Consider the following 19,867-nt stretch of genomic DNA (forward strand, 5'->3'; position numbering starts at 1 on the left):
TGTCTTATTCAGTTTTTATTTAAATATTCCAAGGGATTGAGACTTTATCACAACCCTCAAACTGCTGGTTAATAATCCTTATTTCAAATGTATATCTTCTTTCCGGTTGGAAGTTGTCTGACTTCAACTTCGTGCCACTGGATCTTGTTATGTCTGTCTGCTAGAGCTCTCTCATATCAGAAATCTTCCCTCTTTTGATGTACTTAGCATGATCAAGTTGTCTCAAATATTTCTTCAATACCATACATAGACCAAGCTTCTTAAGTCTCCCATTGTAAGGTTTTCCAGACCATGAATCATTCTGGTCAATTTTGACTTCCATCCTTCATAACTCTTCTTTATTTGTACACTTGATTTCGCCTCCAAACCTTTCTCTTATGTTCCCCTCTGCCTAGATTAATTCCTTTCCTTCATGCTAATTTCAGATGCCTAAGCATCCTCTTTCTTTAAAAATCTAAAACCTTGATACCATATCGTCTAGGTTTTCCTTTCCTCATTATCACCTGGCTCCTTTCATTCAGACTTCAAATATTTTTTATTTCACTTATGTCTAGAGTAACCTGCAGACAGATCAGTATTTTGGCTACAAGTGACTTTTTGTCATTAAAATTTCATTTTAATAAGTATTTGCATTTCAAACAAAAATGTTTGGTGTAGACTTTTTTTTTGTGTGTGTGCTTTCCATTCTTCCCTTCCAGTAAAATTCTCAGCCTTTTCTTTCTTCCCTTTTTTTTTCCAAATTAAAACTCTGCATTTTATCAGTCCCTAGAAAAATTCTAGGTTTTAACATACATATGTAAATATACAAGGGCCTCATTCTGATCTCCATTATAACTCTACTTCAACGGATGTGCCCTGCAGGCTCAGATTTCATCTACAACTTTCACCCATTCTCAAATCTGGAAATATGCAAATTAAGGAATTTTACCCAAAAAATGTCCACTGATGGTACCACCAGATGCATCCGCAGTTAAGTCTCCTGAGCAGGTTAAACCCCTTTACTGAACACAATATTATAGGTGCATTTAGAAGATAATTATTTTACACAATGTCACTATGAACATCATCACGCCTAATATACTGCCCACCATCCCCTCTAGGTCTCTTTCACCATTAGTGTTTTCCAGGAGTCTCTCATTAAATTGCTCAGTTTGGGATTACTCCTCCGCCACTGTATTAATTTGCATTTTTCCAACTTGCAACTTGGTATTTTCTATTAATAATTCTAATATTCAAGGTATTTATTATTTCTCAATTTCATGCAATTTAAGATCTGTAAATTTCACTACTGTGAATTATACGCTCCTCTAGGTCAGGACAGCTTACCTGGACTCCCTTCTTGATTTATCATGCTTCAAAGGAGCCTAAGGGAGTTAGGCACCCAACCTATATCAGCTTCTGAGGTGATGCAAGAAAAGAATGCACTTTCTTCTGGCAGACTTATTTGTTTTTGGTTTTGGTTTGTTTATGGTTTTTTGGAGAGGCACACACAGCAATAGACAATTCTAGTTCCTGTTACAAGAGATGAGACTTGTCCCAACAGGAGGCACTTTTATAAGAGTGCCTGCTCGGGGTATTTCCTCCATCCCCTGCAGCCTGGCCCGGCAAACACATCGTCTTCATGAAACAAGCAATTCTGAAAGCAGTTTTCCCTCCAAGCCAAAAAGTGCTGCAATCACAAAGGTTTGGGAGGACATCATTAGGAAAAGAACAGGTGAAAAAGTAGTCCTTGTCCCACTGTCTGGAGCCATCATCCCCAAAATATTAAATAAGTTATGCTATTTCAATTGAAGTGACTGAATGAAAACTAAAAAATACTCTAGACAAACAAGTGATCACAAGACTAAAGATTCGTTAGGTGGTTAGCTGTTAAACAGAAGAAAACACATTATCCATTTAGGGAAATGTCATCATGTTAGTAGCAAATTACAGTAGGTTAGAATTCCTTTAAGTACACCGTCCCCAATAAAAGTAAAATACTAAGGTAATTAATAGGTTATTACACAATGAAGGGCACACCAGTTCTTTAGCTTTACAGTTAAACATTGCCCAAAGTTAACACTTAAAAAAAAACAAGAAATCACATCCCTTTAATTATACATTTTAAACATTCTAACTAACTTCTCCATAAAACGGTCTTTGGGACAGAACAATTAAAAGCTTTTCTTTACGTTAAATAAAAGCCTCTTACATTTCTGAACACATTGCCATTCTTTCCTATTTTAAAACAAAATTAATACAATTCCCGTATCCTCTAATCTGTAATTTTTAAGAGAATTAAGGCCATTTTCCTTTTGAAGCCAAGTACTGCCACCAAGTGGTGATCAAATTCTTTAACCAACAATTTGACGGAGTACACAAAAACCCAGAGATACGAAAACACTTATTTTTTCAAAATGAGCACACAAAAATTATTAAAATCATGCAAGTAGCTCAGGACAAAATGGATTTGAACATTTGTTTCATGTTCCAAAACGAAACTTTTCTTTCAGTCTGAATAACTAAAGCTTTTTTCTAATACTAACGTAATCATTTACATATAGTATTGTTTACTGTAGCCTTTAATCATTACTCCCATAGCTATGAACAAAAATAATTTAAAATCTTTTATTTATACTGAAAGTTACTATTGTATGATAGAGCGGTTATATCTTGCAGAGTTACAGTAAATTTAATTTTACTAGTTTGTTAAATTTTTATTTCTGTAAGAATTTAGATGTTAAGCTCTGGGGACAGACAGTGTCCTCCTCTGATCTGCGCAGAGCAACAAGTATATTGTCAAAGTTTAAATGTCTATATCTTTCACTGGAATTAATGAAAGTCGAACAACTTTGAGAGGGGGAAATTGCCTTTTTTTTAATTATTATTTCTTACATTTCCTTACACACTTTCAAGAACACACTTTTCAAAGGACAATCCAGGCAGGGCTGGCTTATATGTAAGGCTAGCACTAACCCAACCATTACTGAAACTTTTTAAAAATAGTCTTGTATTTGTATATTATCCTCTTCTGCAACCTATACATCAAAGAAGAGTTTTATGGCTCTTTTCAGTAGATATTATTTCATGACTTCTCTTCAAGCTGTCTGATCATGCTGCTGCAACAACAGGCAGTCATATATAAGGCTTATTTTCACAGTAGTTACAGATTTTTATGGGTAGTGTGAAATTGAGTTCTCACAGTGGAAAATATTAATATTCAAAATTCCTAACAGCTTTTTGTTTACTGCAAAGTTGATTGAATAGAATCTAAGTTATTTAATATTTATATTGTTATAGTGCCTAAAGGTCACAACCAGGTTGGTCAGGAAATGTAAGAAATCAACTCAATTTGATTCTTGCCAAGAACATTTCCCAGATTTGTCAAACTTTGCAGTCATCTTGTGCATTAGTCCAAAAGTACAAGTTCTAAAAGATTTTCATATAATGCACAGAAAGATGATAAAATCAGGAGCACAAAGACAGAGAATTTGCATGTCAACAGCATGCTGCCACAGAATGAACTTAAAAGTACAGCTTCCCTACAGCCAACTTAAGAAATTGTTAATTCAGTTTTACTGAAGTTTGTCATGGTTTTATAACAACTTACACATCTTCTGATTTTTGGAATTTTTCAAAGTGAAGTTCCATCAAGCTAAAAAGTGAAAATTCTTTCTTCAATGAACACTGAAACATACCTAGCTACTTGTGATACTTTCTTTGGTTGATAGTGACCATTGCGATCACGAAAATTCATGACTAAATTTTGCCATTTTGCTCTTTAAAAGCAGATTTTTTCAAACTGAAAAAAATACAGCCCTAGTCATATGTTCTATTAAATATTTTATAGGTAACTGGATATTATATTGGTATGATTAATAAACTTAAAAATACAATGAAGTAAAATTGATGATCTGAGGAAGCCATCCACCCTGCCTCATCAAGATCCATCTTCCCTAAATTAGGAATTCCTCAATGGGAGGTGGGAACAATCAGCACTTTTATTTTCTTCTCTGGCCCCTAGCACACTACCAGCATGCTATCCTTTCCAATCTCATGATGTGCCTTTCAATAGGGAACCTTTTAAGGGCAAACCCTCCCTCCTCTATCCCACTCTACAGTACTGGACAATGACTGACATTTAGGGAAGTTCTTTGCATCTGTCCTGGGGCCAGCTTCTTATGTTCCTAGCTCAATAGCTGTGCTCTTCAATGATCACGTGTATTTTTAATTTATAAACAAATGCCAATTCTAGGCAAGGCCAAGAAAGTAAAGCATGGGAGCTAAGAATTTGGCAGTTGGAGGGGGAGGAGGGAGGGAGGGCTCCCTTTCAGTATTATCCAACATACTGAATGATTAGGAAAGGAACCAAATTTATTTTGGGAAAAAAAATGAAAACTATCAGATGTCCCATGTGCAAATTACAGTAAAAGAGGAACACCAGGTTGTAAAAGAGGAATAGGATACAAGACAAAGGGGATAGTGATACATAAGAGCACCCAATGTGTCTCTTCATTGCCCAATAGGGATTTGGACTATATTTAGTCTAAGGTAAAATAATTGCATAAATCAGTTTGCTTGAAAAAATATTTTAAGCTTACTAGACCAGATACTTCAGTACACACACACACAAAATCTAGTTGGAATCTTCCAGAGGAAATAAAAACACATGTATTACTTTGAAGTTTTTTTTGTATTGCTCAAGTAAAAAAAGTTGGAAATTTGGAATTCTACAACTTCAAATTACAACGATCAAAACTTTAAGATACATGAACGCACAGAACACTAATTGTTCACCAAGTCCATCCTCTGCTTTATAGTAAATATATCTTGCTATTTAACAAGTATACCAAGCTAAGTATTTTGATGTCATTACTGTACACTGTATTAGGTAAGCCAAATCTGAGACACAGATCTAGGAAAGAATGGTTACTAATCTTCAGTAGCAGTGGTTCTTCAAGATGTGTTGTCCACATTAATTTCACCTCTGGTGCGCACGCACCATGCGCACAAGAGCCAATTCTTTTTGGCTAGCAGTATCTGCTGGAGTCACACCTGTGTTATGGATGTCCTCGCACTCTCCCTTCACCTCCCTCCAGGGCATAAAGGACAGAGCTGGCCCAGCTATTTCTCATTTCCTATGACGATACAGAATTCTGTAGCTATGAGACATGAAAGAAGCAGAGAAGGAAGGCAGGTGGTGGAGCTCTATGTAGAAACAGGGACTCAACAACAGGCTGTGAGCCACAGCCTGGCCCTTTACAACCAACAGGGACTGTAATTGGGGAGCTCTGTCTATAGCAAGGGATCCTTCCCAGACAGTAGAGACCCATGCCAGCCCAGGAACGTATCTTCAGATCTTGTGTGTTTGGTTTTGGGATTTTTGCAGTCTTGTTCATCTGCCACTCAACCATAGCCCGCACCACACCCCTCTTCTGCATGCTAGCACCCATCCTCATCCTCTCGCCTCTTCCCTTTCCCTCCCACCGGCTGCATCTTCCTTTCCTGTAACCTTCACCCCTCTACAATTCTTCCTACTCTTTTCCTCTCCATCCCAACCTGCCCCCTCCTCCTGCCAGCACAAATCTAGGTCCCACATCCAATTTGTCCTCCTCATCTTTGATGACATTTGCCACAACCCTGACCTTCCCTCCACCCCCACCCTCAGCATCACCTCCACCCTTCTTGTACTACCATTCCTAACCTCACACCCATCCCCCTCCTCCCCTTTTCTTGAAGTCATTTCTAAAAAGATCAGTCATTCAGGACCTCTTCCTAGCTCACTCTCTCCAGCTCCTGGCTCTCACAGAAATCTGGATCTGTCTGACCCTGCTTCTGCAGTCACCCTCTTATGGAGCCCCCCCCCCCCCCCCTCAGACCATGGTGAGGGTGTTGAGATTCTCCTCTTCTGATCCTGCTGCCATTTTCAACAACCCTCCTCCTCCCTTACCAATCTCTTCTCTCTTTTGAATAAACCTGTATCCAACTCCTCTCCTCTCCCCCTCCAGGTTGCTGTCAGGTGCCATCCATTCAACTCCTCCCCATCAACCTTCCCCTCCTGGCTCTCTCGCTTCCTCTCTTCTCAGTCGCCCACGCTCATCCGCAGCAACTTCAACTTTTGTGTTGATAACACATCCTACCCCTGAGCTGCTCATTTCCTTATCCTCACCTCTTAATTTGACCTGAAGCCCTGATTCAGTTCTCCCACTCACCAAAAGGGCCATTCACTTGACATGTCTCCAGGCAATGGCCTCTCTGTTGTTGAATTCCCCCTCCCTGACCATCACCTGCTCTCTTTCAGCACATCCAACAGCCCCCATGCCCTATCACCCTGCTTTTCCGTGACTTCTCTCCTCCCGCCACACCCTTCTGAATAACTGCATACACAAACACAAATTCAATTCTCTCTATGATGAGGTCTCACAGATCTACCTCTCCAGACCTGTCTCCTTCTGTCCAATCTAAAATCTTTGCCCATCTCTTTAGCATCGCTTCATGGCAGTCTAGCTTTCAACTCAAGCTCAACAGAGCTCTTAATCTTTCCCCCCAAAACCCTCCCCTCCCACCTCTTTTCTCCCTCACTGGACTTTTTTAATAGTCAGCCCACTAATATATAGGTGAAATACAAGTGTGAAATTGATTTCAGACCCGTAAAGTGGAAAAGGAAAGACAGTTACCTTTCCTGTAACTGGTGTTCTTCGAGTGCTTGCTCATGTCCATACCATATTAGATGACTCCCAAGCAGTACCCCTGGAGGTGGGTAGGAGTTCATGGACATGTCGATTGCAACACAGCTCTGCCGAACCCAGCATTGTCCCTGGCCTGCTGAGTGATGACATAATGAGCGGTAAACGTGTCAACAGAGGACCACGTTGCGGCTCTACAGGTGTTCTGGATAGGGATGTGTGCCAGGAAGGCTACCGAAGATGCCTATGCTCTCGTCAAGTGGGCTCTGACAATTGGCGGCGGCAGAACCCCGCCAGGATGTAACAAGTCCTTATGCACGAGGTAATTCAATTGGAAATCCTCTGCAAGGACACCAGGTGACCGTTCATCCTATCTGCTGTAGTGATGAAGAGTTGAGTCAATTTCAGAAAGGTTTGGTATGTTCTAAATAGAAAGCCAAGGCCCTCCAGATGTCCAGGACATGAAGACGCCTTTCATCACTGATCTTGTGCGGTTTGGGACAGAACACCGGGAGGAAGATGTCCTGGTTCATATGGAAGGTGGAGACCACCACTGACAGGAAGGCTGGGTGGGGCCACAACTGAACCTTATCTTTGTAGAAGACCGTGTACGGAGATTCTGAGCTCAAGGTTTTAATTTCAGAGACCCGTCTCGCTGACGTAACTACCACCAGGAACATGACCTTCCACGACAGGTGGGAAAGGGAGCAGGAACCCAGCAGCTCAAAGGGCGGGCTGGTGAGCCTAGAGAGGACCAAGATCCCACTGTGGGACAGGGGCCCATACCTGTGGGAAGAGTCTCTCAAGCCCCCTCAGGAATCTGATCATCATGTCATGGGAAAACACCATCTGTCCTTGGATCGGCGGGTGAAAAGCGGAGATGGCTGCTAGATGCACTCTAATGGAAGAGTGTGCTAGGCCCTGGTTCCTCAAATGGAGCAGGTATTCCAGGACAGCCTGTATGGAAGAACGCGAGGGAGAGATGCCGCGCTCAGATGCCCAGCGGGAAAACCTCGTCCACTTGGCCAGGTAAATCAGTCTGGGTGAGGGCTTCCTACTCCCCAGGAGGACCTGTTGGACTCCTTCCGAACAGGTCTGTTCCTCTGGGTTCAACCATGCAGCATCCACGCTGAGAGGTGGAGGGACTCGAGGGTGGGGTGTAGGAGCCGGCCATGGTCCTGTAACAACAGGTCTGGACGGTTGGGCAGGGCCCAGGGAGGGGCCGCTGACAGACTCATGAGCGTGCCGAACCAATGTTGGCGAGGCTATACCGGGACGATCACGACAGCCTGCACTTTGTCTCTCTAGATCAGAGATGGGCAAACTACGGCCTGCAGGCCACATCCAGCCCGCGGGACCGTCCTGCCTGGCCCCTGAGCTCCTGTCCGGGGAGGCTAGCCCCCGGCCCCTCCCCCACTGCCTCCGCCTCCCCCGCAGAGATGCGCTGCCACATGGGCAGCACTCTGGGCGGCAGAACTGCGCACTCCTGCTAAGCAGAGTGGCAGCGTGTCTGGCTCTGGCCGGTGTGGCAGCCAGACATGCTGCTCTGCATGCTCTGCTCGGGGTGATAAGTGGGTCGGGGTGTTGTATAAGGGGCGGGGAGTCCGGGGGGCAGTCAGGGGACAGGGAGCAAGGGATGGTTGAATGGGGCTAGGTTTGGCGGGGGGGGGGGGCAGCCAGGGGATGGGGAACGGGGGAGAGGCGGGGGGTTGGAAAGGCATGGGGTCCCAGGGGGCCTGTCAGGAGGCAGGGATGTGGATGGGGTTGGGGCAGTCAGGGGACTGGGAGCAGGGGGGTTGGACAGAGGGTGCGGTTCCAGGGGGTGTTTAGGGGTGGGGGGTCCCAGGTGGGGGCAGTTAGTGGACAAGGAGCGGGGGGGTTGGATGGGTTGAGGGTTCTGAAGGGGGAAGTCAGGGGGCAGGAAGTGGGAGGGGGCAGATAGGGGGTGGGAGCCAGGCTGTTTAGAGAGGCACAGCCTTCCCTACCCAGCCCTCCATCTAGTTTTGCAACCCCAATGTGGTTCCCAGGCCAAAAAGTTTGCCCACCCCAGCTCTAGATCTTTGCCAGGGCCCTGCTGATGAGCGGAATCGGAGGGAACGCGTACATCAGGCTCCCTGACCACAATAGGAGGAAGGCATCGGAGAGGGAGCCCTTGCTCAGAGCTTGCCGAGATCAAAACCGGTGGCATTTTCTGTTTTGTCTGATAGTGAACAGGTCCACTTGGGGAGTTCCCCACCTTTGGATGATCATACAGGCTGCCTCTGGATGGAGCAACCACTTGTGGTGAGAGAAGAAGTCCCTGCTGAACTGGTCCACCAGTGTATTCCTGACACTGGGATGGTGACAAGCTTCCAGGTGGATCTCGTGGCTGATGCAGAAGTCCCATAGGCGGACCGCCTCCTGACAGAGAGCTGACGAGCGCGCTCCCCCTTGCCTGTTGATGTAGAACATTGAGGCTGTGCTGTTCATCAGGACTCATACCACCTTCCCCGACAGGTGGGGCAGGAAGACTCTGCAGGCCAGCTGGACTGCTCGGAGCTCTTTGACATTTATGTGCAACTTCGTCTCCTCGGGGGACCACATCTCCTGTGTCTGGAGGTCACCGAGATGCGCACCCCAGCCAAGGTCTGAGGCGTCCGACACCAACTCGATGGAATGAGGGGGGTTGTCAAACTGAACCTCTTCCAGGTCTGTTCTGAAGTCGGTCCACCATCGCAGCGAGGTAAGTAACACCTAGGGAATGGTAACTATCTTTTCCAGAGGGTCTCTGGACTGAGAATAGACCATCCCCAGCCATTGTTGCAGGGGCCACAGAGCCTGGCATGGCAGACCACGTAAGTGCACGTTGCCAGGTGGTGCAGCAGGCGCAGAGAGACCCTGGCTGTAGTCAGAGGAAACGTGGAGACTTCCACAATGAGGTTTGTCAACGTCTGGAGCCTTTCCAGTGGCAGGAATGCCCTGCCGCAGGTTGAGTCGAGGACCGCCCCGATGAACTCTATCCTCTGCACTGGCACTAACATCGAATTTTTGTCGTTTACCAGTAGGCCCAGAAAGCGACACATGTCCTGAAGCGCCGTAACATCCCTTTGGACTTGAGACCTGGAGCTGTCCTTGATGAGCCAGTCGTCGAGGTACGGGTAAATCTGAACACCCCGGCTCCTGAGGTAAGCTGCTACCACCAACATGCACTTGGTGAACACTCTCGGTGCTGTCACCAGGCCAAACAGGAGGACCGCAAACTGGTTCGGGTGGAGCCCTACTGTAAACCAGAGGAAGCGTCTGTGTCCTTGAAAGATCACTATGTGAAAGTATGCGTCCTTCAAGTCGAGGGCGGCATACCAGTCTCCCGGATCCAGGGAGGGGATAATAGAAGCCAGAGAGACCATGCGGAACTTTAGCTTCTTTAGGTACTTGTTGAGGTCACCCAGGTCCAGGAATAGAACCCCTTGGTTCCTGTACTCGAGAGGAACTTCTTCCACCGCACCCAGCTTGTAGTAATCCCTTTACTTCCTGTGCGAAGAGACTCTCGTGAGAGGGGTCCCTGAAGAGGGACAAGAAAGACGGGTGGGAAAGGGGGGTAGAAAGGAACTGGAGAATATAACCCTGCTGCACTGTGCTGAGGACCCACTGGTCCGAGGTTACAGCCATCCAGGCAGGGAGGAAGAGGGAAAGGCAGTTGGAGAACACAGGGAAAGATGGATCCGGGAAGTAGTCTGGTAGATCGCTCTCGGGTGCACGACCATTTGGCTGGGCAGAGGCAGGTGGCTCGGGCAGCGCTTGTAGCCCGTGGCTTGTTTATAGGGCTGGTCCTGCTGAGACTGACTCTCCGGCCCTGCGGCTGCTTCGGTTTGAACCACTTACACGCCGGGGCTGGGACGCAGAGACCCAGGGTTTTAGGGTGGTGAGGGAGTCCCTGAGGCTTGCCATCTGTTTGCTCCACAAATAGGGCCCGGCCATCGAAGGGTAGGTCCTGCATTGACTGCTGAGCCTCGGTGGACAACCCAGAGAGGAGCAGCCAAGAGGTTTGCTGCATGGAGATAGCAGAAGCCAGGATGCAGGCAGCAGCGTCCGCAGTGTCTGACGCCGCCTGCAGGGCCGCCCTGGCCGTGCCCTCATCGAGGATCGCTTGGAAGCTTTGGGGAGCAACCCTTCGAATTTGGCCATGGCTTGCCAGATACTGAAGTCATATAAGCCAAGGAGGACTTGGTGGTTGGCCACTCTCACCTGAAGGCTGGAAGACTAATAAACCTTTCGCCCAAAAAGATCCAGCCTCCTCGAGTCTTTATTTTTGGGGTTGTCCCTGCCTCTCCTTGTGGTTAACTGCCTCGACCACCAGGGAATTGCGGGCTGGGTGGGTGTATAAGTTTTTATGCCCTTTAGTTGGCATGCAGTATTTGCGTTCGGCTCTTTTAGAGATAGGGATCAGTTAAGAGAGGGTCTGCCACAGGGCATTAGTGATCTTAGAAACCCCTTCATGAAGGGGTAGAGCCACCCTGGCAGGAGCCGAGGACCAGAGGACGTCAAACAGAGAGAGTCCGAGGGCTCTTCCAGTTCCTCTGCCTGAAGCTTGATGTTAGAAGCGACCCTCTTCAAAAGTTCCTGGTGCACCTTGGCGTCATCCTGAGGAACTGGATGAGGGAGACCCATGATAGCCTCATCTGGCGATGACGACGATGATGCCAGTGCCACGGGAACTTCCATGTCCATTGGTGGTCCAGCAGCTTCCTCCCCTGGTTCCTCCTGGGCCTGCGGGGTCCTACCCCCTGAAGTCTCCAGCACCAAAGGGGGACAGGATACCGAGGCCGCTGACCTCGCCGAGGTTCCCGACACAAAGATACAACCTTTTCTGTCCATCCAAACAGCCAGAACTCTTGTTCAGGCTCTTGTAATCTCCATCACTACATATTTTCTGACGCCTTGAAAAATACAATCTTGCCCTGCTTAGATCAATTCAGAATGCTACTACAAAGATCATTCTCTAACCCCATCACTTTGAACATGTCACACACACCCCTTTGAATCCTTCCACTGGTTCCCCCTTTTATATCGTATCAAACATAGGCTGCTTGTCTTCATTTTCTAGGCCCTTTACCACTCACCCTTACACAGCCTATTATCTTATTCATTATCACATCATCAACCCCCGCCTCTGATGCTACCCTCCACAGCCCACTTATTGCATTTTCAAACAAGCACCTTTGCATTTTCTCCCATGCTGCTCCATCACACTTTGAAAGAGTTCTCCGTAAACATCCAGAAAATGACCTCATTATCCTCCTCCAAATCCCTCCTTTTGCCACAAGGCCTACAAAATACTTGACAATGGTTGGGCCACCAGTATGCTGAAATCACTGGCTATCACGCTGACCAATATTGTCTCATTGTTTCCTTGTACTCCCCTGTCTGTCTATATCTATCTTGTCTTATGCTTGAATAGTAACCGCTTTGGGGCAGGGACTATTTGTTCAGTGTTTGTACAGCACCTAGAACAATGGAGTCCTGGTCCATGACTGGGACTCCTAAATACAATGGTAATACAAATTAAAAATAATCTCACAGAACCGCAGTTACTGAAGGCAAGCAACCGTTCTTTCATCTTCGGGTGACTGTCCACCTGGATTCCATTTCTGGTAGTTAAAGCAGTGATCTCATAGTTACAGTTGGGTGCTAGACATCCTACTTCAAAAAGAACTGTAACATAGCTCTACCAACATGGGAATCGGATCCTGAAGCCTCAGCTAAAGAGTAGTGCTGGTAAAAGTGTTGACTGATCCCCATACAGCCACCTTACACATTTCTGAAATAGGGATGCGGCTTGGAGAAGTCACAGAAGCTGTGTGAGCCCAGATGGAATGGGTTCTAATCTGCATGGGTGGATTTAATTTAGCTATCTCGTAACAGGATTTAATTCAGTTGGATGTTCATACAGACAACCTTTGATTGGATATGGCCTAACATGTAACCTTATCTGCAGAGGCTACAAACAAATCTGGGAGAGCTCTTGAATGGTTTTTTCCTGTTCAGGGAGTACGACAGAGTCCCAGGGTATGTGGGTTGGCTTTCCCCTAGTTAGAGTGGAGCTTGAGGAAGAAAACCAGGAAGTGAAACAACCGATTTAGATGATGTCTAAGAGTCTCTTTGTCTTTATGGAACACCTATAAATTATAATTAACTAGCCTAACAAATAATTACACAGTATGTATAGTAAGAGGACACTGCAGGGGTTCCTCTTACCGCAACGGGCAGTAAGACAGAATCAAGGGATGGCTGCACCTGCTCTGCCTTTTATGCGATTAGGTGGGTGGACACAAGGACATCCAGGGTGCAGGCACAGACCCAACAGACACTGCTGGCCAAAAAGACTATAGTATCCTACACATTGGATGTACATGCATCAGAAGTGGAATCCATGTGGACAATCATTCAAAGAGCTACTGCTTAATTCTGCTTTTGACTAGCTACGTAGCCTTGGGCACAGCCTCCCTACATATGAAATAACAGACATATTTACCTCACAGGGTGTTGTGAGAATACTTTGTGGAGTGTTTTGATGATGTTGGGAGTCATAGGTACTATGTGCAATATAGGTCACCATGCTACAGAAAAGGTATTGTTGCCTTGGAGAGGGAGCACAATAGAGAAAATGAAGCTGATATCAGCTGTCAAGAATATAAGTCTGAAGAAAAATTAAAGAGTTTGGACTTATTTTTAATAAAATAAACATCTGGAGGTGATCCAGTAGGTTTTCAAATATATGAAACTGAGTAGTAAAGTTGAGAAGGAACATTTTTCACAATGGTATAGAGATCAAAGCCTTAGAGACCATCTATAATAGTTTGGATACTAGGAAAAGTAGGCTCCAAAATCCCTATTTCAGATTAAAAAAAAGCACATACACAGAGAAATATTAAGTACCTAAGTGATTCTAATACAGAAAAGAGGGGGATTTGAGAAGTATTGTGAAAAAAGTAGAGTGAAATTAAAATAAGCCAAACAAAGCAGACAAGAATCTGGGCCAGATGTTTTTTGCCAGCTGCTAAAATTTCTTATGTAATTTCCTAATGTATGTCATCCCTTCTCCCCGGACCATGTGAGGTGTCCCACAATCACAGCTGATTAATGCAGTTAAGCGTGTTCAAATAAAATTCTGATATTATTCAACCATATAGCTTTCTGAAGCCAAATGATATCATCACTCAGATCACCTTGAAAAAAAGAAAAAAAAAGGGCACTGGAATCTAGATGCCTTCCTTCTCTAAGATTACAGGCCTGCAGGAAGCTTTCATCCAGAAAGCATAACTTTGTATAGTGCAGGTGAATGTCAGAGCTCACTACTTCAGACTTTTCAACAAATTTGCTAGGAGTCAGAGAGGATTCTGAGCACTTTTATTTATTTATTTATTGTGCTCTCTGCCCTGGCAATATCGCTGCACCAGTCTATCCAAAAATAAAAGAAAAATCTCCCGCCACATTTAAGCTATTAATACACTGTATCTATATCTACCCTGTAAATTAGGGAAAAAGCAGTTAAACATTATCAGGCATGAAAATTACAGGTAACAAGGGGCCCAAAAGACTTAAATACACACTATACATGGCCCAACAAACATCGTCTCCCCATTCATGGTTCTTCTATTATAAACTCAATCTGGGGGGTAAAGATTAAAATCATTGTGGCCATAGTTTTGCAGAGTTCCAGTTGTTCCACTTTTTAAAGTCCAGCTTGAAATTGTCATCAGTTCCAGTGTTAAACATATACATGCCACTAAGGTATTGGAAACATTCTTCTCTAGCTAAATATCAACATGATACAATAACCTGTCTGTTTATACTGTTTCCTCCAAACAACAGAAGATCACAATATTCAGCCCAGAGTTACCTACTCCAGTACATAAACCTACACCAGTAGAAAAATTGACATTTCAAACTCCCAGGAAGTCTTCTCCTACAATCAGTGCTGTTAGGTCCATACCTGTGGCTCTTTCAGAATCCTAGGACAAAAGAGGTGAAGACACAAAGCAGCTCAAGCCTATTTTAAAATGTACATTTCAATTTATTTTTAAAGCAATTTTAACTCATTTTAGGTCTGCATATTAATCACAGATCAGAGAAACAAAGCAAGTTTAATATGTGTAAACCCATCCCATCCAAAATAGCAAGCTACCCATTATTTGGTTCAAAGATTACATGTTAGTTGAACAGCGAGCAGAAAATGGAATGTAGAGCCTAAATAGTCAGATAAGTGAGGAAGTTTCTGTACATACAATGCCATCATGACCAGGTTTCAAGCACAGAAAGTTCCTTGAGAAATGGGTCCTTAACTAAAGCTGCCATGCTTTAGTAGGCCAAGTACACCTCTACCTCGATATAACGCTGTCCGTGGGAGCCAAAAAATCTTACCATGTTATAGGTGAAACTGCAGTATATTGAACTTGCTTTGATCCACCGGAGGGCGCAGTCCCGCCCCCCCAGAGCACTGCTTTACCGCGTTATATCTGAATTCGTGTTATATCGGGTCACGTTATATCAAGATAGCGGTGTAGTAATGCAGAGAGCTTAAAATTATAGAGGCTCAAATTTAATTTCATTACCACAGAGAACTTTTTCTATAATCTTGATTTTATAAATCTGTGTTTGTAACAAATTGATCTCTATAGACTGTAGGTATATTTAGGTCTAAAATGGAGTGATGTCCCTAATAATGAGGGACAGTTGAGTTCATGGCTAATTTTTGGTAATGGAACCTAGCTATTATTGACCAGTGACCCATGTTTCTTAAGTCACCGATATATTCAGATACCTTTTGAACAGCATAGATATCTACAAACGTTATTCTTGATACAACCCAAACTTTTTTGTACTCTGTCTTCTGTGGTGTTATCTACACCTGTCTCCCCGTCTTTAAGCTCTCTGTCTCCCCAATTCCTCTCATGCCACGTCAATTTGTTCAAAATCATGCAGCACACTCTGCTCTTGTTTGGCCCAGGATTTATCTTTAGTTAAAAAAAAAAAATCAACCTGTTTGCATGCTTTATTTTATCATGGGATTTTCCACTTGCTGCATAGTCAGAAAGGGTTTGCTTTGAAGCAGCATTTCATTCCAGCATGTTTCAGAATACAAATGGCCCTGGTCATGCCCTAGAAAAAAAGCTTCTCTAACACAAGTCTTGGCCAAACTCCTAATACTCAACCCCACTGCCTTAGAGACTCACCTGTTTGGTCCCTTAATTCCCCCCCAGCACCCTAGCAAGAAGGTGAGGACACCTTTGATTGCAAATTCCTATACACCTAAAAATGTAAAAAGGAATGCCAACTGATAATCAAGAGGTTTTAAAAAGATCTGACTGTGAATCATTTGTTCTTCAAAGTTAAATTTGCTTAAACTTTAATGGGGGAATAGAAGAGAAGGAGAAACAGAATGTCAAGCAATAAAGAGAGGCCTAGAATCCAGCTTTAGATAGAATTTCCTTGATCTGAAAATATTTATTGTGAATTGTTCCTTTTTGGCAATGCTGCAGTGAAAAAAAAATTCTCCTCGAGAACATATATTTTGCAGTTACCTGAGAATGCCCATGTAATACTCTGAAGAATATCAATGCTTTATAGTAAAGTCTTTACTAGCTTGTCAGTCAGTCTCATGCCATCTGATACAGTTCCTGAGGACAGGAAAACCAAAGAATATAGGTAAACCTGATGTCCTCTGGTATTTCATTTTGTAAAACGTTAGGAAATTTGAGTGGCCACCAGAACATTTATGTACCAGTTAAGAGAGCTATGAACTGAATTAAATCTGAAATACAAATCTAAACAATACTTCTGTAGCACAGCAAACTACATTGTCAGCTTTTCATAAGCATGTGGACAATTTGCGGATAGAAATTCACATGAATGAAGTCTTCACTGTTTTTGGTTCTCCATGGCTAGCACAAGTGCAGGTTACTTTCTCGGCTATGGATCATTTGACAGATTTGTCATCATAATGTTAAATACACAGTCAACACAAAACAGCACAAGAATTTCATTTTTTTTATCTCAGAAGAGGAAAAATAAGCTATTACAAACAGGTAAACATTCACCTTAACTTATTAATTTATTCCAATTTCCGTAAACCAGTGTTTCTGGCTATTTATAAGTAGGTATTAACAGATAAAAGATTTGCTACATACCCTTTTTATAAGCTGATTTTCTACTTACCTTTGTCTGTTTTATTTGTATCAAGCTGCGAGGTCTGATTTAAAACAAACCTGCAAAATAATAAATAAAAAAAATGAAAATCTTAGAGCCATCATCCTGCTTAGGATCCTGTAAGCATTTGATGACATATCAGCAGAGCATCAAGTGAGGAGTTTATACACATGGAAGTATTTTCATCTTACCCCAAGTTGTAAGGATCAAAATCCAGAAAGTCACTTTCCCTCTCACATGCACAGATATCAAAATGACTGGATAACTATTATAATTAAAAAGGTGAGGAGAGACCCTGAATATCTACAGACCTGACACTTGATACAGTAACAAAAATGTACACAAGATATTTCTTGGGTAAACTGTGTGAGCAGAGCAGGAAAATCACATAAAAAGTCACGGAAAACCCCTTGCCAACATCTTCAATGTCTGCTAAGCTATTTCCCTGGACTGCACCAAGCAGCTAACTGAAAGAATAAGTTCAGTACCTGGATGTAAATGGGATGAAATGCAACATGGGTTTACCAAAGGTAGATCATGCCAAACTAACTTGATATCTTTCTTTGAAAAGACCTGATTTTTTAAACAGAAATGCAGTAGATCTAATCTATCTGGACTTCAGTAAAGCTTTTGATACAGTCCCACATGGGATATAATTAGTTAAATTGGAGCAGATGAGGATTAGTACAAGAATTGTAAAAGACAAATTGTGCCTAAAGGAGAACTATTGGGCTGAAGGGTGGTTACTAGTGGAGTTCCTCAAGGGCCAGTTTTGGGACTGATCTTATTTAACAGTTTTATTAGAGGTTATTACAAATAGTGGGAGCCTGTTAATGAAATCTGCTGATGACACAAAGTTGGGAGGCACTGACAATACAGGAGGATCAGAATATTGTACAAGAACAATTTGGACGACCCAGAATATCGGTGGGATTGTATAACAGAGTTGCCTATGATGGTGGGGGACCAGACTCAGTGGTCAAGGGAGTTCCAGTCCTGAGTCTTATATCCATGTTTAGAGCTTTAGCCAGTTACTTGCAAGGTCAGAAAAGAATCTATCCCACGCAAATTAATCCTAGGGGGGTTGTTCCCCCCCCCTTCCTTTAAAACATCAGAGATGGTCACATCTGGAGATGGGACAACAGACAGGATGAGCTTGTGCTCTGAGACGGAAAAGAGAATTCTCTTTCAGATGCTCAGTCAAACTGATTGCCATATTCGGGATCAGAAAGAAATTTTTCATAAGGTTACATTGGCAGGGATCTTGGAGGATTTTTCACTTTCCTCTGCAGCATGGCCAGCTGGGTACCTGCTACGATCACCTCGGCATATCTCAACAAATCAATTCCGTCATTGCCGGGGCTTTAGACTCTCCTGTTCTTTGCCTGTGGCACACAGTATTTTAGTCTATAATACTTTATTCTAATCCAGGTTATTGTGCTCAATATAGGCATAACTGGGTGGGGTTTAGTAATATACAGGAGGTAAGACTAGATGATCTGGTGGTCTCTTCTGGGACTCTATGACTCAGACTCTATTAGAGAAGACAAGGAAGCAAGTGGGGAAAGTGAGAACAATTTTTCTAAACCACTTCAAAAGAATCACCAACCTTTTTGAGACCAAGTGCTGAAGGACATCAGAGCTGGGCCAAACTAAGGCCTTGTCTTCACTAGGAAAAGTGTGTTTTTAAGGTGTTGGCTAACACCCCTTAGAGTTTTATTCTTGACCAGCTAACCTGTTAAAATCCTAGTATAGACCAGGCAAACTGTAGTCTTAACATGTGTTAGTTAACATGTTTTAGCTAACACATTAAAAATACATCTTCCCCCAAGTGTAGACATGGCTTCAAAGGGCTTTTGCTTGGCTGTTTTAGGTAAAGTGCTTTAGATAAGTCACCTCTCTTCCCTGTTCATCCCCTCCAACCAGACTTCAGTCCCAAACTACCAAGTATAATTTTATGAACCCCTGTGATTTGAAACTGGGTCACATCCCCTTTAATCCCATTTTGGACTACACAGATGAAACAATTCTAACAAAAGAGATGTAGATAGGGATACCATACATCCGGGTTTTCCTGGACATTTCCTCTTTTTTGATCCTCCGCCCTCTGTCTGGACAGATTTTTCAAATAAGAGGAAATGTCCGGGACTTTTGCGGAGCAGACATTGCAGCTCAGAAAGAGCTGGCTCCACATCCGGATTGGTCCCTGCACTGCAGCTGCCTGCTCCCGCTCCCACCCACCCAAGCCCTGGCTCCCAGCCCTGGAAAGGGGAAGAGGCAAGGAAGCACTGATGGACAACTGGAACTGTGTCCCAGGCCTGCACCAGTCGCCCTGCCTCTGTGACAGGGAGCGCCACTGCCCCCCACATCGAGAGTGAGGCTGCAAGTACCCCTCCCAGTACACATCCCCTCCTGCATCCCCAATGTCCCCCCAAATACTCCCTCCCAGTACCCATACCCTCCCACACCCCAAATACCCCCTCCAGTACACACACCTCTCCAGCACCCCCCAAATGCCCCTCCCAATACACACACCCTTCCCATACCGCCCAAATACCACCTCCCAGTAGACACCCCTCCAACTGTACCCTCTCCTCCAGCTCCCCCTTCCCCCTCCCTCTCTGGTAGTGTCCTCTTTTTGGGAACCTGAAAGATCGTAACCCTAGATGTAGAGTAAATCAAGACAGTAATGAACACAAAACATTCCATCCCTTCAAATCCTATGGCCACTAAGACAACTGAGTTTAAAGGTGACAAGCAATATTGTTAAAAATTGAACTTATAAATTTTGCTTCTTTTATGCTATATGGAGAAAGTCCAGAAGGCTGTTCTCTCCCTTTTCCCCTGCTTTATATTCTACCTTTGAAATGCTGATGGCTTCGCTAGTGGGCCTCTGAGAAAACTAAAGGACATATGTGTGAGCTTTCACATCTTGACTGGAGAGCAAAGGTGTGGAATATTTACCGAAGACTTACCCAAAATTATAAATTAAGTCACTGAAATTAAATAAAAACACA

The 19,867-nt window shown here is 43.9% G+C and overlaps 1 protein-coding gene across 33 annotated transcripts in view; it reads right to left on the bottom strand.

Moving 5' to 3' along the window:
- The window catches only part of ZNF644 (zinc finger protein 644), an 81,100-nt gene that overhangs the window by 32,576 nt on the left and 28,657 nt on the right, over window positions 1–19,867 (bottom strand). For 17 of the 33 annotated variants that reach the window (XM_065554236.1, XM_024105873.3, XM_042840552.2 and 14 more), the window contains one exon: window positions 16,860–16,909. The exons of 2 other annotated variants lie outside the window; for them this stretch is intronic. Coding sequence is in view for 8 of the 31 variants with exons in the window: in XM_024105877.3 (XP_023961645.1) it covers window positions 16,860–16,909 (50 nt within the window). In the remaining 23 variants the exon portion in view is untranslated. Of the gene's footprint in view, window positions 1–1,326; window positions 1,670–16,225; window positions 16,322–16,859; window positions 16,910–19,867 lie in introns of all 33 variants that reach the window. 14 more of the 33 variants (XR_010589699.1, XM_065554219.1, XM_065554218.1 and 11 more) reach the window with 2 other exon arrangements.

This window comes from Chrysemys picta, chromosome 8 (genome assembly GCF_011386835.1).
Source record: "Chrysemys picta bellii isolate R12L10 chromosome 8, ASM1138683v2, whole genome shotgun sequence".
Classification (NCBI taxonomy): domain Eukaryota; kingdom Metazoa; phylum Chordata; order Testudines; family Emydidae; genus Chrysemys; species Chrysemys picta.